Raw genomic sequence first — 26,193 nt, forward strand, 5'->3', positions numbered from 1 at the left:
AATCATCAAGATTATCTGGGACTGAAAACTTAAATCTGAGCAAGCATTAATACTTTGGGTTAAGAATCGTCAACAGCAATATCCATTTTTCTAAAACATAAATATGGTCTGAGTTACACATGATATCACCTTTCAAAGTTCAAGCCATGCTTTCCGATCTCTTTGTCCCAACTAAGCACTTGGAAAACAATATCCCCTTCTCCTACATTTGGCAACCTACTTGACTGCGTCTTCAATACAAAGGAAATATGTATGTATGTAGAGCAAATTACTCCAGTAAAAGTTTTGAAGCCATCTCACTAGCTTCAGCACCATTATGACCATCAAAAACTGCAACAACTCCGACTGAAACTTCCTTAACCCCAATTTTGCCTGCTCCAATGAATCAAAAATTTCTTAAACCAAAGTGATAAAGTTTGATAATAAAACAACCAAAAGCAAATTCATTCAATGAAAAACCCTAGAATCTCATTCTCAATCCAAACCATTAAAACTGTCATTAAGTTGCAACATCGATTCATCCTTTTTACAAAAGTAATACTAATTTCCCTATGAACGCATTCTAATAAAACCACGAAGCAGCACAAAAAAAAAAAAACGATATGAAGAAAGAGATATACTCGGGAAGGGAATGCGGAGATCGAGCATGCAGACAGTGCGATCTTCCAAGTGCTTCCTTCGACCCTGAAGCACAGCCGATTGACAGCGCCCCGTCGCGGGAGTGGGGGCGCATTCACCGGAATCATAATTCGGAATTTTCCAGCGAGGGCATTTAGGGGGTTACCTTTTTTTTTTCTTTATTAGGAGTTATTAATACATGGTATATTTATAATATAGCCCTTTAACAAATGAGATTTCCTTTTCCTAATCCAATACTTCTAAACAAATGAGGTTTCCTTTTCCTAATCCAATACTTCTAAACCGCCTTTGTCGTCTTATAAAATAGTCTTAGGAGAGTTGGGAACTTCAAAAAAAAATCTGATTTCTTAAAGCTTTCCTTCTTCTCAAGTTTAAAGCTTTCCTTCTTCTCAAGTTTAAAGCTTTCTTGTTTCCCAAGTTTTTCTTAATGGCTTCAACTCCATACGAGTATGATATCTTTCACCAGCAAACTTTTGAAGGCAACATCATCTCACAATCTCATGATATTGCTTTCATCAATATTGAATTAACCCTTGACTTCGTTCTCCTATCCGTCCACCATGATTGCTTAGCAGACATCTACACCATCACTAACCGTGCGTCCTTACGAGAAACCTTTTGTTTCGAGCTCGACATTATGGAAAACCAGCACCTGTTTCACCAAGTTCTGTTTCCCACGTTTAGAAGGCTCCGAATCAACACGGCCTCCCTTGCTTATCATAACTTCGTTCATGAAATTTTTGTACGTGGGATGCGTCGCATAGGAACTATTCCTGAAGTCTTGCCCTTGCGATCACTGATACATGCTTCCATTGTGGAACACGATTCTGTTCACAATGACGGGGTTTTGATGGGAAGAGCTTTGGCTGAATCGGCATTGGAGTTTGAAAGCAGTAACTATGGTATGGTTCCGGCTAAAGAGTCATTGGTTAAGGAGATGGTAAAGATGGTCAAAGTAGAAGCTGGAGATGAAGAAGATTGCATAATATGTTTGGAGGAGCTGGAGGTTGGGTTTTATGCTTCTCAGATGCCTTGTTCTCATACTTTTCATGTCGATTGCATCCTGAAGTGGCTGAAGCAGAGCCATTATTGTCCTATTTGCCGGTTTGAGATGCCAACGAATTAGGCTTAGATATCAACTTTTCATTCTTTCATTTATTTCCTATGTTATTGTATAACTTTTGTTAAGATTTAGTAATTTGTTGGAGCTGTAAATGATAGTTTATGCAAATATAAAACTTAAAGGTACAGTTTGAGAAAAAGAGATTGCAAACCTTTGAAACCAAAACAATAGCAATAAGAACAAAACCATATATTGCAAAAGCAAACCGAATATGATGTCTTCTACAATGATGTAATAAGAAATCCAATATGGTGAATGTGACTTGAACATATGCAGAAATGGTTTCATGAAATAACACTTAATTACATGAAATAAATAGTGCAGTAAGCCCCCAATGAAGTGGTCATGGCAACAACTGACTTTCCTTTTCTTATGTTAAAGGTTTCACTGAATAAATAGGGAAACTTTCACTGAGTTTAGAGTCTAACAAATATTGAAACAAATGAAGCATATTCACTTCTCTCATCCCATGATTCCATAGATTTAAACCAGTCTATCTGCTTTACTTTCATCCAGATTAACAAAGTAACACTATGCTAGATTATAAATAATCTGTCACCAACAAAGCCATTCAAACCACCGATATAAAAAATTAAAGAAAGCAACACATTCTTAGATAACATTTCTATGCATGATTGAGATAACTTATGGCCGCAAAGAGTTCCACTAGAAATCTTGGGTTGGAAGTACCCCATAGTTTTGAAAGAGTTCCTTCAAAATATCTCTTCTTTTTATTTGTTCAGCTTCATTCTCTCGGTAGGAAACCTCCATCATTCACAATGAACTTTCTAGTTTAACTTGATATCTTGTTAAAAACATACAAATAGACAACTTTGAATCAAAGATAGCTTCGACTATTTAATGGAAGATATATCTAAGTTTAGAAGAAAAATCTTTTAATCTTTGTAATTCCTTTTACATTAATAGAAGATAGCTTTGAATTTATAATAGCTAGCTTTTACATCCCACTTTGCTTGGATGTCAACCATTAATTATAAAATAATTTATCTTATAATTATATTAAATAATTATTATATTTTAATATTTATATAAATAAATTTATAATTTGCCAAACCCTTTAAATATTTCTGAGGGATTATTAAAATAAATAATTTAAATAATACAAACAAACTCCTAAATAATACAAATACAAGAAAAATAATTAAAATATAATCCAAAAAAAAAACTACACATCTACACAACATAAATAAATAAATAGTCCAAATATATATTAAATTATCATCTCATAATAAATTTATATAAATTTATTCTTTTTAAAATTATTAAATTTTAAATAAAAAAAATATAGAAGATAGACTTTGATATGAATTTATAAATTATATTTTTAACCATTTTAAATTTACAGTTTTTAACCATTATGTTTATATGTGAAATGTTTTAAATACACATGCAAAATATATGTAACACCCCATACCCGACCTGGACGTTAGGCCGAATATCGAGATGCCACACCACCGTCTCATGTCACATACATCAAATAGCAAACTCATTGTAAACAAAACATCCATCATTTTATTGTTATTATAGGTTTTGAGTCAATCATTCAAGATAGTTACCATTGCTAAATGCTAAATAACTAGTCTTATAAACAATTTAGAACATGCATGAGGTCCATTTAGCAAAATTCCCAAAACATGTCCGTAGGTACCGATACTGACACTAGGGTATCGATATTTTCTCTGTGTGGTATCGGTACCACCTGGAAAAACGATACCAAATTTGCATTTTGTTTCTCGACTAAAAACCCAAGTCTCGAAAATTACCAGTATCTGTCATAAAGTATCGATAAAATTACCCCGAGTATCGATACTCGAGAAAATGTATTGATACCAAATCTCTATTCTAACTTTCTGCACGTTTCAAAACACAGAGGTATCTATTTTAAAACCCGATTATCGATACCTCTGCTCCAGACCTCAAAAATGCACCATACATATGCAATTAATCCATTCCAATTTAGTTTCTAAACATCATACATCAATTACTTCGACAAATAATCATTCAACGGACTAATTAACAGTTCAATATTACAAAACTGTGTTCAAGCAAGTAACGTCAATCCATCCTTATGTTCATAAACTCAAGCATAATAATAACATGTAATCCTGATAAACCGAACCAAAGATTAGTAAAATGTCTAGAAGTTAACATGACTATAAACAAGTCTACCATATTGCCTCATTCCCCAAAACATAAATAAATATAAAATACCTACGAAACAATGCAAAAGTCTTGCTTGACTCACCTATCAGAATCACACCGCTCACATCGGCACTGTAACACCCCTAACCCATATCCTTCGCCGAAATAGGGTTACAGAGCACTACCATAAAATCGTAACTTAAAACATTCATTTTTAAACATTTCATTAATCATAGTATAATTTATTGATAAACACCCTTATTCAAGCCTTCGGGGCCTTAGAAACACTCTAGAAACAATTTGGGACTAAATCGGGAACATTTGAACCATTGAGGAAAAAATTAGAAAAATTTACACTGTAGGTGACTCACATGGCTGATACACACACCCGTGTCTCAGGCCGTGAAACAATCGAATTAGGGACACGATCGTATCCCAGCCCATGTCCATGCCCGTGTAACTCTTTGACTTGGGTCACATAGCCAAGCCACACGCTTGTGTGCCAGGTCGTGTAACACTCAAAATGCAACCTTTAAAAGCTAAAAAGGACACACGACCGTGTCACATGGCCATGTGTCACACACGGCTGAGACACACGCCCGTGTCTTAGGCCGTGTGGACAAGAAAATGGCCAAAATCAAGCCATTTCTTTCACCCTTTAGAACATGAACCTACAAGCCACTTACACATATACACAAAGCCTTAAAATATACCCAAATCATGCATAAAATGACCAAATCTTTATACCAAATTCCATTCAACCAATATGCCATAAAAGCACCTCAAATACAAATATACAGTTAACCTAAACATATACATGTACTTAACACATTTCCTTCATCAACACTTAACTCATTTTCCATATCAAAACTCATCATAAATTGACCACATTTATACCATTACAAATAGTTCATATCTAGCTCAAAGCATAACTCCACTTGGTCTCATTATAAACATACCAAAACATATCACATTTGACACATACAAACCATGCCATATTAGATTCATGCCATATCAAAATAACCTTACCATTTGGACCATTTCTCACATGCATCAAAACCATCTAAATGACACAAATCTAGCCATTTCCAAATGGTACCAACAACCAACATGTATACATACCATATTTCAATCATGCACATCTATTCAAAACCTTTCTAAAGCATACCATAACTTGACCATGTTGAGGTCAATTCATCACCTACCACTTTGGCCATTCAAACATGCATTAACACATTTTCGAAATAACACACATCAACAAGGCATCAAAAGTACCAAGGTTACATAAACCAAAATGACATATACATGTCAAACTCATCAACTAACATAAACCACAAGTCCACCTATACATGCCATTATAACCTTGATCAAAACATCAAAATCTACCAATATAATCACTGGATAGTGTGATAGTTTTCCAACGAGCTTCTAAACCGATCGAGTTTCCAATAATTTGTAAAGTAAGAGAAAGATGACTATGTGAGCAATGAATGCTTAGTAACCTAGTATAAACTTTAAACATAACATTTCATTTTAATAATGAATTTTATAAGGTAAATATAAACCTATACCCATACCTCAAGATTTGTCAAACCATAATCATCAACTCACAAAGGAATAAGTCTATCAACACCACATATACTTATCATTCCTAGCATAGTAGGATTTTATAAGACTTTGAACCCTTCCATTTACTTACTTTCCATTGCATTTACTTACTTTAGCTTAAATAACAACATTAATTCACTAATTAGTATAATTGTTCATGAACTAGGTATATTCATTCATAGCATACGTAAATTCCTCACATATAAGTATATCTTTCAACTCATCGTTCCCTTTTCATCATATTTCATTTCAACTATGAACTTACCATTTCATTATCTTCCCTCACTCGTTTCATATGCATAACGCACAAGATATAAGCATAACATCAACCATGACTACAAGCTAGTGAATTTAAGCATAGCTCTTTTAAATTCAACTACATGATAAACCATTTCATAAGAAATTACATAATTTAATTTATACCACCTTTTCATGTACATAAGCATATTACCAATTGAACACTTACCATTTCAAGGTATTTCATTAAGACTAAGCATGATATAATCCAATCATAAGCTTGGCACAAGCCTAGGCATCATCCACAACACATGTTAGATTATCAACTCATAAATCACTTGAAACAACATAAGGTAAATCATATACATGAACAACATCATTTGAAATCATCAATTTCATGAACATAAACATACTTTCATTGAACATTACCTTACCGAGATTTCCAATTTGAAGAACAACTTATGGATAGGAGCACATCCTAAGTCCAATCATAACACATCAGATGCTCATACGAGTCAATCCCTCCAAAACACATCAAATGCTCACAAGAGCTAGTCCAAACATAACACGCCAATACTCATAAAAGCTAGTCCAACCGAAACACGCCAATGTTCATAAGAGCAAGTCCAATCGAAACACGCCAAATAGAGAGTGTAACACAAGAGTTTACAACAAATGCTGAACCTCAATTTACTCGGGAAACAAATATATACATCTCTCCAAACCATCTCCACTCTAATCCCCTACAACATGCCATATCACGACTTTACTCTATCTCGCGTTCAATCCAATCCGAGCAATCAAATTCAATGACATATCTCAACTAACAATTCATCAACAATAATTAAATACATCATTTGTACCATCTAAATTATTCAAAAATTCACATAAATGTTATATTTTAAACCGTATGAACTTACTTGGCTAAATTGCAGAAATGTCAAAGTATAGAAGTTTTTTTGTAATTTTCTATTCTTCTCGATTTTCCACTCGACCTTGATCTCAATTAATAATTTCATTCAATTTATTAATTTAGATAGTAAAAAATATATGTTTTATGCAATTTAGTCATTTTGACATTTTTACAAAGTTGCCCCTAATAATTTACTTTTATTCAATTTAGTCCTTGAGCCTAAAACATGCAAATTAACTATTTTTATGCAAACCCATGCCAACCGAATATTCATGGTATCCAATACAGCCCATTTTTGCAACAAAGTCCCCGTATTTCTATCATTTCAACAATTTAACCCCTAATCGTTAAATTCATAAAAAATCTCTTAACAAAATACTTTTAAATAGCAACTAACACTTCAAATTCATCATTTAACATCTAAAATCACAAATATTCATCAATGGCAACATTCAAAATATTTAAAGTTTCAAAAACGAAGGCACAGGTTAATTGGGCCTAGTTGCAATGATATAAAACATATAAAAATTGTATGAAACGGATGAAAAATGGCTTACCATGCATCCTCCAAAGAAGAATCGAAGCTTGAAGCTTGCCTATGGCGTATTTCGGTGATCAACAAGCCAAAATGAAGAAGAAAACCTTATGTTTTATTATTATTATTATAATTATTTTAACCTTTATTCATTACTTTAATAATAAAATAACTTATAAAACTTATAAAATTAAAAGAAATTAAAGCATCCACCGTCCCTATATTTTAAGGATGGTTTATTTATACATTATGGCCATCCAATTATAATTCTTTAATCAATTAACACCCTTAAACTATTAGAGATTGACTTTTCAACTTTTACGATTTAGTCTTTTTGCTTAATTAACTATCGAACATTAAAATTTCTTAACGAAACTTTAATACAACCTTAATAACACTCCATAAATATTTATAAAAATACTTATGGCTCAGTTTATAGAAACGAGGTCCTAATACCTTATTTTCTAAAACCACTTAATTTTAGGGTCTTACCACTTGAACTTAATTAATCATTTATATAACATAAATTACCATATCAAAAACCTTTTTAATACCAAATTTGACTCGTAAATATTAAATAATAATATTTACGAACTTACTTGTTGAATTTGTGGCCCCAAAACCATTGTTTCTGACACTACTGAAAAATAGGTCGTTATAGGCACATAACTAATCTACAATGGTTAAAGAAGGGAGTGGGTGAGCTTAACAAGCTCAGTAAATGCCTAGAATAACTACCATGCAAACAATTCATCAAGCATCAATGAAACAACCATATAGCCTAACCTTAAAGATCTAACTTTAGTGTTATAATATACTTACTCGTGCATTATTATTAGTTCTTTTACATGGTAAACATATTCACTTTTAAGCATATATCCTATTACACATATAATCACCTAACATTCAAGCATATATCACAATATTCAAAGACAAGCTTATAGATAAATTGCATAATGGTCACATGTCATATAAACACATATCACAATACACACATATTCATAATTTAAGATAATTTGGCACTTGAGCTATGAAACATAAAAGAGAGCTCTATCATCACTCATCAGATACGCGGATCTCCAACACACCAAACATAGACTCATAGAGTCAAACATATCCCAATGTAGCATAAAGCTAACACTCTCCTTATTTCCCTTCACATGTCCTGTTGAATGGAGCTTATCTCACATTCCCTTATCCTTCCAACATGTCCCAGGGCTTCAACGCTCAAAATCACTGTACATATAGGTGAGTTCTCACAATCCTATGGCATGTCAACTATATCCAATGGTTCCAAGATCACAACGTCAATATATTCGAAGTCAATCACATATCACTTACCGATTATCCTTGCACAATCATTGCATATTTTTATCTTTTAGCAAAACACTATCACTAACATTTAACATGTACATATTTGCACTTTCACAACAGTTATCATAACCACATATCACATGTTATAGCATCTCATTTCAATTCACATATTCACAAACACATAAACATTTTGTTCACAAGATATAGGTATGAGAAAGCTTACACTTGGAATTTAGAGTAGGGGTTTAAGCTACTACTAAATTCTTAAATAATGCATTGAATCATTTCCACAAGTAATTATTCCAAACACTCACTAATTACGCTTTTGCCAAAAAGCCGAAAGCTTAAACTAGCTTTTCCTTACCTTTATGTCTACTCGTAGAAGGTTCTATCGAATCTGAAACTTCAACACAACAAATTCACACAACAATACATCAAAAAATCAGTCAATGACTCATTACAAGAATACAAAACATAAGCCTAAACTAAATTCCCATGTAACCAAAACCTTTAACATGGCAAACTTTAAATCCGAATATCTCAGTTTATACTTAATCCTAAAAGCATATCCTCATTTATTGAATTAAAAAAAAAGTGTTTAAATAACCCTAGTTTAAGTTAAGCATAAAACTACTATAAATAGAGACACACTAAAGCTTGGAGTTACCATTGGAAGAAGAAGAATTTTTCAACCAAATTGGCTTTTATTAAGATTTTGAGCCAGCTACCAAGAATGGGTATTTTTTTCTTCAACATTGTATATATGTACATTTATAATTATTTTATTGTCTCATTCATGCATGCATGCAAAAATTTGTTCTTTAGTAGTCGATATTGAGATTCGAACTCATATTATAATTTTATAACATAATTGATTTATTTGAAAATACAAATTTTAAAGATAAGTTAGGAAAGAATATATTTGGAATAGTGATAGTATGTATCACAGTGGTGTTTGTGATATTGCTTTTAATATATACGTGTTTCACATGGCGTGAAGAAGATCAAAAGCAACAAGCAAAACTAGAAGAAGTTGCACCAGCAGAAAAAAAGAAGGAAGAAGAATCTGAAGCTAAATCATAGAGTACTTTTTTGATATTATGTATGTCCTTTTTATGGTCCATGTTCGAGTTCATGACTGTTTCTTTCAACAATATTGTCTCCAAAGTTCGAACCTACAGCTGAACCATAGAGTACTGTCGAGGAACAAATATATTATTATTAGTACCTTATAAATTTATTTTCATGCGAGAAAAAATAATAAATAAGTATAAGGTTAATTTTTAGTATATACATTACATATGAGTAGAGGTGATCATGGGCTGGGATGGGCCGGGTTCGGCCCCTGATCAGACAAAATTTTAGGCCCATTTTCTAGGCCGAGCCTAGCCTGACCTAAAATATGGGCCTAAAATTTTATCCAGGCCCAGACCTAAAAAAATTGCTAAGCCCGAGCCCAGCCCAGCCCGGCCCATATTAAATTTTACAACACCAAAAGGACTTAGGGATTTTGAAGCTTGATTTTGGAATTGGGAAAAAAAGGGATGGCACGATTTGATGACGAAAGTGAAACATGAAAGTTAAAAAGTATATTTGATTAAAAATAAAAAAAATATATTTAATATGTAATTTGGGCCGGGCCGGCTCTAGCCAAAAAAGTATTTTTTTGCCCAAACCCATATTTCGGGCCTATATTTTTACCCAAGCCCTCCCAATTTTTGGGCGGACCGTCGGGCCGGGCTAGGTAGCCCAACCCATGATCACCTTTACATATGAGCTAGATTATTTGTAACATTTTTTTCATCGTGATTTTCATTCCCTAATTTCATTTAATTAATAAAAGTTTGATTTTTTTCAAAAAAAATTGCTTATTATTTTTATTTGGGGTGTGAAAATAAATATTCCTACAATATATTTTTTCTTTATTCATAATTCATTGTAAATAAACTTTCATATGACTTATAGTACAGTTAAGTCTATAGCGATAAATAATTTATCTGTCAATGTATATCAAACTTTTTTTATTTAAAACTTTTTTTTGATCTAGACTCTCCTTAATATTATTCGAGGCTAGCCTACATCTCTCCCAAGTATACCATCTGCCATTAAAACCCAAGTAGTCAATTCATATTCCTCCAACATATTACGAAAATTCTTCATTGACTTTTTGATCTCGTACGACCTCCTCTTTTTTCAAAAGAGAACAATATTTCATTAAAATCGCCTACCATCGGCCATGGCAGCAATTGACATTTTTATCTAAGGCAAAGATTTTGAATCTTTGGGCATGTAAATTTGATTCCCTTTATCCGCAATGCAATAGGTGGTCTTCAATCTTAATAAGTGCGTATGCTATAAATAAGTTCCATTAGGTTCTTTTCAAAATTTTCATCTGCAGTGCTTTATACTAGTTTAATTCTTAATTGTAATCATTTCGGCATAATTATTTTACTTATAGTGGGGAATTTGAAGGAGCAAAGCGGGTATTTTGGGCACTGCAGCTGCAAGTGTTTGAAGTGTTTTTCCTGGTCGTAGGTGAAACCAGAAGCTTTATATAAAAATACTATAATTTGCCCAAGTCATGGCTTGAACTTGGAACCTCCCACACACACCCAAAGCACTTAACCATTGAAGTAGACAAATACTTATGTCACATAAACACAAAAACAAGAACTAAAAATTTTGGGGCATTACAATATTATAATTGTATTGTTTTGAAACAATTTGGGGTTAACTCTAACATGATCTTTTTTAAAGGGAAATGTAACAGCCCAATTTTGACCCTAATCGGCACAGTGGTTTCAGGACCATGAATCTGAGTTAGAAAAATATTTTAAAATTATTTTCTGAGTTTATTATGTGTGAATTTACTTGTGTGAAAATTTCGTGCTTTAATTTCGTCGTTTGAGTGTCCGATTAAATAAAAGGATTAAATCGTGTAAAATAAAAATTTAATGGTTAAATATGAAAGTGTCTATTTGTTGTTGTCTTTATAATTTGGAGGATTTAAGAAGCAATTAGTCCACTATTAGGTGAGTGGACGGCAATGGTAAAGAATGACCTTATAATATGTGTTATATATATTTTAACAAAGGTTAATTAAGTAAATTAATTATTAAGGTTAATATATGTTAAATTTAACAAATTTAAAACCATGTTCTTCATCTTTTTGACCGAAACTAAGAGAGAAATATAAGCGTTTAAATCTTTGGATTATTCGCCACTTACAAAGCTTGATTAAGGTATGGATTTTGTTCGATTTTTGATAATTTTTATGTTTTTTAGATCGTTGCTTTGAGTATTATCCGACCCATGCTATTTTTTATTTTGATGAATATTTTGAGTTATGCCATTGATGAATAATTGTGTTTTGTGATGTTTGATGATGAATTATGAAATATATGTTTTGGATATATATGTTTTGTATTGAAATTTTTGATGATTTTAAGCAATTAGGGCTAAATTGAAAATAAATTGAGGGACTAAAATGTGAAATAAATGAATTGCATGGACTTGTATGAATACAAGGAAGATTCAGCCTAACTATGTTGTTGTGAGATTTTACATATTTTGTGTTTGGTGAAATTTGGACCAAAATGTATAAAGTGTAAAACGTCAGGGGCAAAATGGTAATTTTCCCATTTGTGTGTTTTTGGACTAAATTGAATGGAATTATATTTAAATTAGTTTATTTTGAATACATTTAGATCAAGAACCAAAGAAATCAGAGTTGGATTGGGGAAAACCAAAGTTGTTGATTAATTGTCCTGTCCCGATTTTCATCGTCCGAGGTAAGTCTGTAAGCAAATAAACGTTGTTAAATTAGAGTGTATATGAATTTTATATGCTGAATTTAATTGTATGAATTTTCATATTAATAGCCGAATGTATAAATGCTTGTGAGATTTGGGTACAAGTTCGATTTAACTAAGATACGACGTTTGAAAAGCTTAGTATGAACCTTAAAGAATAATTAGGATTTCATATATATGAATTATGTGTAAGAATGACTTTGTATCAGTGATATTCGGGCTCTGTGCCTAGCAGGCTTTATGCTTTATGCCTAGCAGGCTTCGTGTCGGTGTACCATATCAGGCTTTATGCCTAGCAGGCTTCATGCCGGTGTATCATATCTGGCTTTGTACCTAGAAGGCTTTATGCCGATGTGGTATTGAACGTGATTAATGAGTTAAAATGATCAGGTATGTGATGTTTAATTACCTATTTGATAACTAGGTAAGTAAGTTTGTTTTATATATAACAAAGATGATACATAATGCTATTATAAGTATATGCACTACACCAAAACAGGTCTTTAGCGGCGTTTTTTTAGGCCTTTAGCGGCGCTTTTTATCACCACTAAAGCGCAAAAAAGGCCGCTAACGAAAACGTTGCTAACATTTGCAGCGTTTACAAACAAAAACGCCGCTAAAGAACGCTGCTAAAGAACATGATCTTTAGCGGCGTTTTTTTCTAAGTGCCGCTAAAGGATATGATCTTTAGTGGTGTTTGTGAATATGCGCCGCTAAAGAACATGTTCTTTAACGGCGCTTTGTAGAAAATGCCGCTAGAGATCATAATATTTTGTGGCAGTTTTTTTACAAACGCCGCTAAAGAACATATTCTTTAGCAGCGTTTTTGTACAAAAATGCCACTATTTTTGGGATTTTTTTATATTAAATTTTTCATTTTTTCAGCCCTCCTGTAGCAACAAATCAAAAGCAACCAGATCTAAACCAGCCAAAAGCAATAAATTTATATAATATTTCAAATTAAACGAATAAAATAATATTAATATCAATAAATAAAAGTGAATTCATATTATTTTTGCAAAAATGTTAAAATGATAAAAATATTTATACAATACACTATGACGGTAGAAGTTGCGACTGAAAAATCTTCATCATACTCTGAAGCTGCTGCTGGAGTTCGTCGTACTTTCTGCTCTGCTCTGCTTCTCTCGATGCCGTATCAGCTTTAAGTTGTAGCTGGAGTTCTTCATATTTCTTTTGAACCTCTGCTTCTCTCGCTGCAGCCTCCGCTTCCCTCGCTACCGCCTCTGCTTTAAGTTGTAGCTGGAGTTCTTCATATTTCCTTTGAACCTCAACTGTGGTCGCTTGCATTTGAGCCATCTGGTCTTTTAACCTCCGAACTTCAGCTTGAGCCTGACTCCCCGAAGCCATGTATTACTGCGAGCTGGATCCAAAATATTAGGTTGGGCTAACAAAAGATCCTTGAAATCGAACCCGACCATACCTTTCAGGACCCAAAACTTTAGTAATAATCCGGTTATCAATGTCTTCAGGATGAACAGAACTATCACTAGAAGCAATCGCTTCGTCCTCCGCCTTTTTATCCTTTAGTTTTTCCTAATAAATAAATCACATAGTTAGGAACGCAATATATATTAAAAAACAGATGCAACATAACAATAGTCGCATTACAAGCAATGAATTAAACCATTAGAAAATAAACACTATAAATAACTAAAACAAGTCAAATCGTATTAAGTAAACGTACAATTATTTCACCGGCTTCAGGAGTCATGGGAGATCCATCTTTATTCCTATGTGTAATTTCAAAAAGTTGAAGGCGTCCAACTTTTTGACCGGACGACAGTTCCTACAATATAGTAGTAAAAATATTATTTAATGGAAAGTTATACATATTTGACAATATGAAAGGTATGTTTAGCCTTATGTTAATTATAGGTATATGATTGGAAGCTTGTGTATAAACGATTAGCCATGACAAAAATGATTTGAGATTTGTGAATGTATTAGTAATGTTTATATATGTGTATATTCGGTCTTGATAAATTGCTTATGAAATTATATGTTATATATATATTTGCTTAAGGCTTACTAAGCTAAGTTAGCTTACTTTGTATATTTATTTGTCATTGTTTTTTTTTTAGATATTAGAGGTCGTTACGTGCTCAGGGACCGTAAGCAAAATCTATCACACTATCGACTATTTCTTTCAGTATTTTACTAAGTTAAATTTTGGGCTTATGGCATGTATAGCATAGATGAAATATTTGATTTTGGGACTTGTATATGTATATAGCCATGCGAAAATGGCTTATCTTTGATCATTAGATTTAGGCTCGGTTTTATGAGTTCTTGTTCAAATGTTTTATGTGTTTGGTTATAGCAATTTGGTTATGACTTATTTATATGTCGAATATGGTTGCTATGTTTCGTTAATGATGTGGTGAATGAATTGATATATATATATATATATATATATTATATGTGTGGTATGTATGGATTTGGTAACTAATTGGGTTGATTGATTATAAGTTTGAATGTATAGGACATTTTGTTTCGGCTTGTATTGATAATGTATTTGAGTGTATATTGGTTATATACGTTTAATTGTTAAATAATAAGCAGTAAATGTGTTTCATAATTCTTTTTATATGAATCAAATAGGGTAAATGATGTATATGGTTTAGGTATGTTTTGGCTAGTTATTTTTTATGGATAGTTAAAAGGTTAAGTTGGTGCTAGTGTTAAAATAGGTATGTGTACATGTGTGTTATAAATTCGGTTACTATATTGGTCCATTATGATAATTATATGATTTGATAATGGGGTGAACGAATAAATGATTAATTAAAAGAATGTGATATGAAGTTCTTGCATACTAATTTACATATGCGAATTAGGTGTAAATGAGATGTTGTTTGTATTTTAATTTTTAAAATATGGCTCTTGATTTTATGATAAAATGTGCACCATATATATATTTATATAAGCTTATTTGGTATGTTCGGTCATGTGTATATTATTATAATTTCATAAGTAATTGACTATTATTATTATAATAAGAAAATTTGTTTGGTTGGTTTTGTTATATGCTAGTGTAGAATTAATAATTGATATGTGAATATTCGGCAATAGAAATAGTATGTCTGCTTATGTATTATATATATTTGAGATATACTCGATTTATGATATGTTTAGATAGATGCCGGATTATGTTTCAACTATGCAATGCTTTTGAATTTTTTTTTTCAATTTTTTTTTATAAGTCTGACATTTGATTAAGTTTCGAGCTTTGATGTGATTAAATTCTGAGTTGCAACATGAAATGAATATCTGTATGAACTGTGATATGTCCAGTAATGCCTCGTAACCCTGATCCGGCGACGGACTCGGGTTAAGGGTGTTATAGGAAAGCACAATAGGTCCAACATGAAACTCTCTTAACCCAATCCTTGCATGGATAATACTACCATTTTCTAGTAATATACACATGCATTGTCATTACTAAAAAAATCTTACCCGATTAAATTCAAATTTCAAAATATATTTGAAATATGAAGTTTAAAAAAATACGAAGACTTTAGTTACCCGGAATCATGTTTGCGAACGAATTTACTATTTTTTTAAAACAAGTTTTTCATAATTAATGAATATGTTGGTGTTATATCCTATAATATATTCAAATCAAGTAAACCTGCAATTCATAAAGGTTATTCATCATAAAAAGTTATCGAGAAAACTAACAAAACAAAATAGTGCCTAAAAACAATGACAACTTGAAACCTATGTTTCACGGTTTCAAAATGTCAGCTATTAAAACAATATAGTTAGTTTAAAAAAGACAAACACTATATATAAGGTAGCTCTCTCCATTAATTTTAAGCATTAGAAAGTAAAGAATTCAATAAGCATTAGTTACCCTTAATTCTTTGATATTAGAAGCATTTCGAATGGAATTTCGAGGAGTAATATTTATTCTTTTTATTTTCCTTCTACTTGGAGTTGATTCCAATGCCTTCCCAATGAATGATTTGATAAGCAAATTGCCAGGACAACCAGATGTTAATTTCAGGCAATTTGCTGGATATATTGAAGTGGATGAAAACGTTGATGGTCGAAGTCTTTTTTACTATTTTGTTGAAGCTGAGAAAGATCCCTTGACTCAACCCCTCACAATTTGGTTAACTGGAGGTTAAGTTCTTTAAATTCCTTTTATTGTAGTTTCTGATTTTATGTGGATTTCCTAGTAGGTATCCTATATGAATGAGTTAGAAAAAGTTCACCATGAGCAACTTAAAGCCAAGGGGAAGCTAGGGCTTCGGCCCCATCGGTTCAATGTTACAATTTCCTTTTTAGCCTTTCCCGAAAATTTATGATTAAATTTAATCCCTTTAGCCCCTTCGAATGGAAACATTATCCCTTTTGCCCTCGTTAGAAAGTATTGATTCAATTTAGCCCGCTTCCATGCAAAGGTTTTAGGTTTATGTCCATCCCTAACACTAAATTTATAGCCTTGATCTGACTATGATTTTTTAACTCATCTGAAAAGCCATACCATTAAACATATACTAAATACTTGTCGAATTACACTAGTCATTACATTAGATCAAACCATTACTCTATTTTTCTAGCTTTACTTAAGCCTGGCCGACAAGTTTGTTTGATTACTCACATACAATAAAATCATTTGTGTAATACTGTTCAGGACCAGGGTGTTCTTCAGTTGGAGATGCCTTTGGAAGTGTTGGTCCTTTCATTGTTACGAAAGATGCTCATGGTCTCCAAACAAATTCCTTTTCTTGGAACAAAGGTTGTCTAATTTCCTATGATTATTTTTTATTGATATATTTTTTTTTGTGTGTAAGTATATCAAGTTTCATAGTTATTTCTTTCATATCCATATAAATTTATCAGAAAATATTAAATGTGTTAGAACAATAAAATATTACAAAACGTCTAGTTTTCATCATGTTTAAATGAATTGCATTGTCTGTCTTATATATATGTACATTTTTCTATTTCCATATCTATATAAAATTCTATCTAATATATGTTTCAGTGTCAAATCTATTGTTCATCGACTCCCCTATTGGATCTGGATGGTCATATTCAAACTCAAGTAGTGATTATAATAACGGAGATGACAGCACTAGTAAGATCAGAATGTATATTCTTCGTTATTAAATAAAATGGTTTGGGTATTATATATATTGATATTTTACAATTATCTATTTCGTACGGATAAAATATTACTTACATTCATACAAAAATGGTATGAAAAATATCCAGTCTTCAAGTCCAAAGATTTGTATATAGCTGGATCAAGTTTTGCAGGTGAACAATTTCTTTTGTTTTTCTTTCTCTCATTTTGTACATCAACATATTTTTAATACACCAAAATATACTTAATGACTAGCGAAACAAAATATAATGTGATCTCCAGCATGTAGTTTTTTCTCTAATATATATTCTATCAAGCATGCATCATTATTTTTTAGATTCAAACTCAAATAATTAATCAAATTTCTTATTAAAATAACAATTGCTTTTTAAAAATAATTCAAAAAAATATACATGAATTCATAAATTATTTTTTTTAACATACTTCTTGAATTGAACATGTCGAATTAATTATTGAATAAAAATATAACAATCAAATTATCTCGACTTAATACATGTTACGAATAAGTCTCTATGCAACAATACAAACAATATAACATGTTTATTACTTCAACTAAATTTGTGGGTTTTTATTTTTAGGACACTTCGCACCAAATCTTGCTAATGCTTTGCTCGACGACAACAAGCAATTCGAGAAGTCCAAATTTAATCTCAAAGGATTGGTTGTAAGTAAAACAGTATCTAATTAATCAAATTTAATTTCCACTTTAATACATATTTGCATAGAAGGATTAGTTAGAAATGTTCATGGTTGATTAACTTGCATAATTCGAGAATGCTCGGATTTATTAGATTGGATTAGGATACCGACTTCTACGTTTAGGACCAAATCATTATGGCTTGGATTATTGTTCATTACTGACATCATAGACAATAAATTTTCATTTAAATTAAGTATCGACACTAACATAAAAAATTTAAAATTATCCTGAAATACTTTTAGGAACTTTATTGGGCCCAGATAGAACAAAAATAACAAGTGTTGCAGCTCAACTCTCCAGTAAACATGCTTAGGTTCAATTCAATGTTTATTTAAAGGTTTTGTTGTGAACTTTATTTTCTTTTTTTAATTGTAACTATTTTGAACAGTTGGGAAACCCAATGCTTCGTAAAAAGCTAGACGATATTGCAAAAATTGATTTCTTTTTCTCTCGGGAGATGATAAACAGCTCGTTGTATAACGAAATCAAGAAAGAATGCAATGCCATTGATGAAAATAATTACTTTTCTAGCATCAAAACCACTTGGAGCGCAAAATGTAAAAACCTTGTGTTCGAGGCCAATTTGGCTGCTTTCAAGACCGATGCTCATAATTACTCCCCGCAGAAGCTATTTGATGTCTTTCGCCCTCCTTGCGCTGAAAATGAGCTAAATTTGAACTTAACAAAACAGGTTTTCATTTATTTCTTTACATTCCTCTTACTTTACTTCAATTTGATGCTACAACTAACATAAGTTCCTATAGAATCGAATTAACTAATCAATTGAGTAAAATTGATTTTGTGTTATTTTTCTTTTATTGGTTATATCAAAAGCGTAAAACTTTATATTTTGGTCCAGGTTCCTATAGTTGGCACAGAAGTAGACATGTGCGTTCCATTAAGGGTGCAATTTTACTTTAATATCCCTGAAGTTCAAAAAGCTTTCCACGGGAACCGAACCAACTTGTCATATAGATGGCAGGGTTGTTTCACGTAAGTTTTCCCCTAAAATTTGAAACTAAATGAACTTTTCCCGCCGATATGTTCTTATAATTACTTTTAGAAATTATTTTAAATTCAAGATTTAAGGCTATCGGTAAATTTTTCTACCTCCATATTGTCACCTCTTTCTTAAGAAAATAAATAAATTACTTGTTTTATTGAGGTGAACATTGTGTAAAATTTGTTAACCTTAAAATTTTCATTATATGTGACTCTTATTTATTTAGAGCTAATTTTAAATACAACGAAGCTGATAAGGACCTTGACATGCTTCCTGCGCTTAAAAACCTTCTTCAACAATCTGTTCCCATTACAATATTCAGGTTGGTATTGTATTTGTATGCCATGCTTTTTTTCCAATACTTTCTTGAATTAAGTTAATTAAGTATGAAGAATCGAAGTGAACGATTTTGAAAAGAAATTCTCATGCCATTTGACTGATTTTATTTTATTTTATTTTACTAATATGATTACAATGTTATAGTGGAGATCAAGATGGTATAATACCGACAGAGGGAACCCTACAACATTTGGAAAAGTTGGCTGAGGAGTTAAACATCAAGTTAACAAAAGAGGAAACATGGAGTTTAAGAACCAAGGTTTTATGTTTACTCATTTATTTATATATATTAGCTTCTTCTTTTTATATTATGATTAGATATATTTAAGTATCAAACTATCCCTCCGATATGATTACCCAATTTGGGTCTAAACTTGAATAAGAAATTTTAAGTGTTGACTCGATTGACTTTATTAGCACTTTCAAGGCAAGCTCACGCTACCTACCTAGTTCAATAGGCTTGACCAATACCTGCTAGGCCGTGGATAATATTTTTCAAAAAATTTAGACAACTTGTCCTGAATTTTTATTTAAATATGAAAATTTTAAATTATACATATTTTATATTTTCTAAATATTTAGTTGGGCCAATAGGTACGCTTGGACTAAGATCTGGTAGTTTAAAAGTGATCGTAAAAAAGTAAAAATATTAGAAGAAAATAATTTTGCAGCATTTCATATATATTCAACATTGAAATGAGTTTTTTTCTTATTGAATAAGCCGACTCAAAATAACAGTATTTATATTTATAAACTTTCTTTCTTACTTTAATAAAATTAATGATAAATATTTAACAGGAAGGAGGGTTGAAGTATGAGTTTGGAGACTTACTAAAATTCTTAACGGTGAAAGGAGGTAATCATCATGTTACATCTTCTCGACCATCTCAAGCTTTTTCTATTTTCTCAACTTTCGCAATTAATTGGATGCACTGAGGATTGGTGATGATCAAACTTATGGAGCACACGGTCATGACTCATGTTGAATCCATCATTCACCATAATAAGACTTGTCGTCGTAACCATTTATTGTGATATGTATTGTTTTATGATGCATGAACATCATAAATTTTTATATTATGAAATAATATAATTACTTAAATCATCTGATATCTAAAAATAATTATTATTTTAATAAAATCATTCATGAAATCGACAAATAAAGAAAGCTCTAAATAGCAAAACCCAATATGCGTAAGTATTTCATACATGAAACAAGATTTTGTTTGCTGGAGCAAATAAATTGATTAATGCTTGAACCTTTGCAAACATCTCTTATAGTTTTGTTATATACATTTTGTATAATTAGTATATTAGAATATACTAGATACATACTCTAAAAAATTGTCAATAGTAATTTTTTTATATTTTCTTGATCATAAGCGTATTATGTTATAATGTATAATGCTATTATAAAATGTGATCAAAATTAAGTGATCAATTATGTTATAAGTGTCATAGGTATTAAAGTATCACGGAAATAATGTGTGGATACCACAAGTTGTATTTATAATTTGATGAGGGGCCAAATTGTAAATACTCAAAATTAATTTAATAATTAGTTATTTGAAAAGAGGTAGTGGTCCCCAAGAAATAGATATATATATCGTATTTCTTTTCCATCCCCATCAGAGAGATATATATACAGAGAGAAAAACTATTTTCTTGGAAGATCAAAACCTTCTAAGCAATCTCCAACAATGGATTCAGATATGTTTCGCATCTAATTTTTGTCTTGTTTTGTTCTTGATAATTTAACATGAGAAGTCCTGGTTTATTTAATTTTTTTATTAGATTGTTCTTGATAATTTGAAGATAAATGCTTATTACATTGGCCAAATGTCATAATTGGGTCACCAAAAAAGAAACAAATTCATAGTTGAGTGACCAATTTAAAAAAATACATAATTGAATGACCAAAAAAAGAAATGACCCATAGTTGAGTGACTTGTGGTGTAGTTTAGCAATTGTGGCCAAATATAAATTCTAATCCCTTTATTTTTTTACATGACACCTGTCCAATATCAATTGTTTTATAATATATATATAGGAGAAGCTAATGGCCAAATTATCAATTCCAATCCTTTACTTTTTTAGATTATATAAGAATGGATAAATTCTAGATTTAATCCCTATTTTTTCTCATATTTGAAATTTAATCTCTATACTTTAATTTAAACATAATTCGGTACCTCAATTTTTCTAATGTCATTAGTTAGTCTAAATATTTTACTCTCCTTAAAATGGTGATGTGAACTTTTAAAATTGTTAACATTGTTAAAATTTTCAAGTAAATTCAAGTCCATTACAATGTCATTTTTTGTTACATGTACATCAAGTGAGGTTTTAAAAAAATTCAAATATCACACCAACAAATTTAATAGAAAAATTTTAACAAAGTGTTAACAAATAAACTTAAATTTTAATTTTGAAAAGTAGAAGGATTAAATCCTAAAATAAAAGTATAGAAATTAAACTCCAAATATAAAAAGAGTACAAGAAGTTCAAGCATATTACAATTTTTAAATTTGTCGTCTATAATTTAGTCAAAAATAAATAATTTATCCGACGAGAAACATGGGTAATAACCATACTAGTTTAATGTATATTTTTGGTACACCTCTTTTTTTAGTAAGAGCGCGGCAAATTATAACTCAAACTCACAATGTGGGTAATACCTATGACCAATATGCAAATTATTAGTGTTTTTAATATTAAGGTGCATTTAAAAAGTCACATAGTAATTGAATTTGAATATATTGTTTGTATAATTTGTGACACCCCAAATCCAACCAGGACAGTCTGACCCGAATTTCGAGCGACACATTAGCCACCGAGGTGACTCTCCGTTAAATAACCACAAATCACACCAACCATCCATACTCACCATACATATACAGAATATTTCATACAAGCATTTAGCCCTATTAAACATAAATTTATATCTATAAATTTATATTCCCTAATGTACGAAATTAACAATTAAGCTTAATTAAGTAAATTAAGATTAATTAAAACTAAAATATGATTAATTAAAATATAAATAAGCTTTATGAAATAAAGTCAATTAAACAAGAAAAAGATAATAAAATCTCAAATGTATGTTTGTTTCATGATAGCAGCTTTTATGAAATATCTTTAGTAAATTTTCCAAATAACAGAAAATATTTTACACAAATTCATCCAAACACTAGAAAATATTAGTTTTGGAAAAGTAACCTCAATTTGATATTTAAACTTGACACTTTTTCTTAATTTGGTACCTATACTTTTTTGGGCCCAATTTGATACCTGAAATTGGCATGTTTTCCTAATTTGGTACCTAAGCTTTTTCTTAGGTTCAATTTGGTACCTAAATTTATTAAATGTTATACAAATTACACAGAACACTAATAGCGCTTTTTTTTCTTGTTATGCTACAAAAATATTGTCAGTATTAGAGAAAATTTATGTTAAAAAAATAGGTATTGAGTTGCGCATAATAAATTAATATTAAATAAGGAAAAAAATTAAAGCCCAAATGAAAAGAAATTCATTATTTTTAATTAATAAAATAATTAATTAAACAAATAAAACTAAAAGTAATTGAACATATAAAATACAAAAAAAAATCATATCATCTGTCACCTGTTTTCGTCATGCTCCTATTGGAAAGGGATAGCGATGACGTGAAATTACAGTTTCATACAATTCTTTCTCTATTCTTTATATCATTCTATCCAAACTATTTTTTCTCTATTTCATTCTCACTTAACGAGTTTTTTTTTTAACAATCTCATTATATAGTTCATCCCCAATCCATAAATAGGATGATAATGTGCTTGAGTCTACTCGAATCCATATCTTTCTACATTGTTAACAATATCTATGTCAATCGAATTAAGACTCAATTGGCCACTAAACGTGTTCTTAGTGCTATTACTCTTCTACTATTAAGTTTGGATATTGGTATGTTAATATTATTAAATGAAACAGAAAACTCACAAGCATCCAAGCGCATCTAGTGTAGTGGTATCATAGTACCCTCCCACGGTACTGACCGGGGTTCGATTCCCCGGATGCGCAAATCATTTATTATTACTTTTACCGCTTAAAATTACACCCGGAGAAAACAAAGGCCAAATATGAATTCCCCCATTTGCATTCAACGAGTCAGCCCCAAACTCAATAACCTTTCACGGATGTTTTTTAAACTCTCTGATGGATTTGCTCCAGTGTTACCTCCTTGTCTAGCTCTCTTCTGATGCCCTCCTGCATCCAAGAAATAGCTTGTTCACCGCGGTTTTCTTGCTCCTTCGTAGACAACCGCCGCCGGTACCACCTTGAAGGGCGTGGCTCGCCCTACTCTTTTAAGATTCTCTTCTATGGTTTAGCCTCTTTTTTTTCCCTCTTGAATTAACATCATCATCCCGTACTGTTAGTCAAAGTCTTGGAGGAGCCTAGTTAGATTCACCTCAAGTAGCTGGAGGGTCGTCTCTTAGTTTAGGCCAAGAGGAGTGATCGCTTGGACTTTTGATAGGAGATCCCAAACGGCGAGATTGAAAAAGGAAGCTTGGAGCTTCTCATGATTCTAATAGCGACCGACCGCCACCCCCACTTGGCACTTTTGTCATACCATCAGTCGGCCACTGACCAATTTTCCGGTGTTATGAGGATCAGTTGCGGATAATAAGTTGTGGACTCGATTTAGTCCACTGCCTTCCTTGGTGCGAACTCTTTGCTCGATTCTTTCGCTCGAGCGCAAAGACATGTCCCTTTTCTGTGCCGATGACGGCTTTTTTTCCACGAGTTTTCATAGGGTCGTGATCTATTATCTCAAGTGCCATGACTTCATCATTACGAGGGCCGCAACGTTTGGAAAGGGATTCATGGCATCAAGGTGAAGGATCATCTTGATGGTCGTTTGCTAATGCAATGGCTTTGAATCAAGTGTAGGATTCTGTTGGGCCGCCTGGTTTAAGCTTTAAGTAGATCCATTTTTAGTGGAAGCTTTGCATCATGTTCTTTTGTAGCATTGGTTCGTTCAAAGCTCTCTCAGCTTGGCTTTTGTAGTTTGTAAACTTATTTCATATATGAAAATATAATTTAGGGCTAGTTTAGATTACTTTTGAAAAGTGATGGTAATTAAGCATCAAAAGTGCTTCTGGGAGAGAAAAAGTTAAAAATTTTAGTTTCTCCTTTTTAGAATTGATTCTGAAAAATAAAAAATTTCAACAAAAAATAGTTTATTTAGCATAATTTTTCTTCTAAAAATATTTTTTAAGCATTATTGAACAAGCCCTTTGTCTTACTCAACCTGGATTATAATTTCATTTTTATAACCCTAATCTTGGATAAGAAAATTCAAGAAGAAAATTTATTAATAGGATAATTTATTGGAGAGAGTTTGAATTTTTAAGATTTGGGTGTGTGTGGATAATTTTTTTAAATTAGTTTTAAAATGTTTGAATCTCAAAATTCATAATTTAAAATGCTTCTTTGTTTGAATAATTAATTGTTTTAGAAAATTTTAAGTTATTGAAATTTTGCAAGTTCAAAACTCATAAAATTGAAATAAATATATTAAAAACAAATAATATATAAAATTCAACATGGAGATCTGCAAATAGTCTATAAATACTTTTAATAAAATTTAAAATATATATTAGTATTAAATAAAATATTTTTTGAAGTTTAGGTTTTATTTTGCAGTGTGATGATGCATATCAACTTTAAGAGTATGGATGAAGTCAATAAACTTTTTCAGAGTCGAAATTAAATTATAATTTTTACAATACAAAAATTGTAATTTTACTATTTTAATAGTTTATATCTTTATAATTTTAAAATATTAAATTAAATTTTTATATTTTAGGGAGCTAAAGTACAATTTTATATTTACTAATTTAAAATCTTTATAATTTCAAAATTTGCAATGAATTTCATAGTTAAATGACATGTGTAAGTTTTCCTCTAAATTATTTTGAATTTATATATTATCATATGTAGCTTTATCTAGATTTAATATATTCCTTTTTGTGATATAATACTTAGAATTACTCATAATTTCACCCCAACTTTTAAATAGAAAGGTAAATACGCTTGAAAGTGCTTAAACTCATTTTTTTATACTAACAAAGAATACCAATCCCAACGAGCTAAGACCCAGTTAGTTAATATATTCCAATTTTAGATTTGTTATTTTTATATCGAATTGATTTTAATACTAGTTAATCAAACATTTTTATATTAGTATTTGTATATTCCTTCTTTATGCAATCATTTATTTTTCAATTCCAATTATAAAATTTATGAAATAATTTATAAAAAAATCATAAAAGCTTATAATAAATTATAAAAATATAAAATTAATAAAAAATTAAAATTTTATAAATAAATAAAAGAACTTCAAAATATCCTAATTAATTATAAAAAATATGATAAATTATTAAAAATAAAAATATAAATAAATTCATTTAAATCCCTAAAATCATAATGAATGCATAACATCAAACCCATCATTGGACGATAAGATTAGTCGTCGATCAAGAGAATCATTTTCATGTTGAATAAAATGTTTTGATTTTCTGAGATAAAACAATAATTACGGGACTCTCTCGCTTTTATTGATAAATTCTTATTATTATTACTAAAATTTCTATTTCCAATTTTTAAAGTACTGTAT

The 26,193-nt window shown here is 30.9% G+C and overlaps 2 protein-coding genes and 1 non-coding gene across 3 annotated transcripts; all 3 read left to right on the forward strand.

The window, feature by feature from the left end:
• The first annotated feature begins 1,066 nt into the window (after positions 1-1,066).
• LOC105767296 (uncharacterized) lies at positions 1,067-1,765 on the forward strand. Its single transcript, XM_012586798.2, has one exon. The coding sequence runs from the start codon at positions 1,067-1,069 to the stop codon at positions 1,763-1,765; it is 699 nt and encodes a 232-aa protein (XP_012442252.1).
• Positions 1,766-16,255: 14,490 nt separating this feature from the next.
• On the forward strand, positions 16,256-20,465 carry LOC105767295 (serine carboxypeptidase-like 42). The gene is made up of 10 exons (XM_012586797.2): positions 16,256-16,496; positions 17,011-17,115; positions 17,365-17,457; positions 17,547-17,639; positions 18,066-18,151; positions 18,576-18,878; positions 19,047-19,180; positions 19,417-19,512; positions 19,674-19,788; positions 20,328-20,465. The coding sequence occupies exons 1-10, from the start codon at positions 16,256-16,258 to the stop codon at positions 20,463-20,465; spliced, it is 1,404 nt and encodes a 467-aa protein (XP_012442251.2).
• A 3,058-nt stretch (positions 20,466-23,523) lies between these two features.
• Positions 23,524-23,594, forward strand: TRNAG-CCC (transfer RNA glycine (anticodon CCC)). The gene has a single exon. It is a non-coding gene; the product is annotated as a tRNA-Gly (tRNA).
• The last annotated feature ends 2,599 nt before the right edge of the window (positions 23,595-26,193 follow it).

This window comes from Gossypium raimondii, chromosome 5, assembly GCF_025698545.1.
Source record: "Gossypium raimondii isolate GPD5lz chromosome 5, ASM2569854v1, whole genome shotgun sequence".
Classification (NCBI taxonomy): domain Eukaryota; kingdom Viridiplantae; phylum Streptophyta; class Magnoliopsida; order Malvales; family Malvaceae; genus Gossypium; species Gossypium raimondii.

Coding starts and splice junctions, on each gene's coding strand:
- LOC105767296 (XM_012586798.2), top strand. CDS start 1,067: ATGGCTTCAACTCCATACGAGTATGATATCTTTCACCAGCAAACTTTT.
- LOC105767295 (XM_012586797.2), top strand. CDS start 16,256: ATGGAATTTCGAGGAGTAATATTTATTCTTTTTATTTTCCTTCTACTT. Junction 16,497..17,010: donor CACAATTTGGTTAACTGGAG/GTTAAGTTCTTT, acceptor AATACTGTTCAG/GACCAGGGTGTTCTTCAGTT. Junction 19,513..19,673: donor GTTCCCATTACAATATTCAG/GTTGGTATTGTA, acceptor ACAATGTTATAG/TGGAGATCAAGATGGTATAA.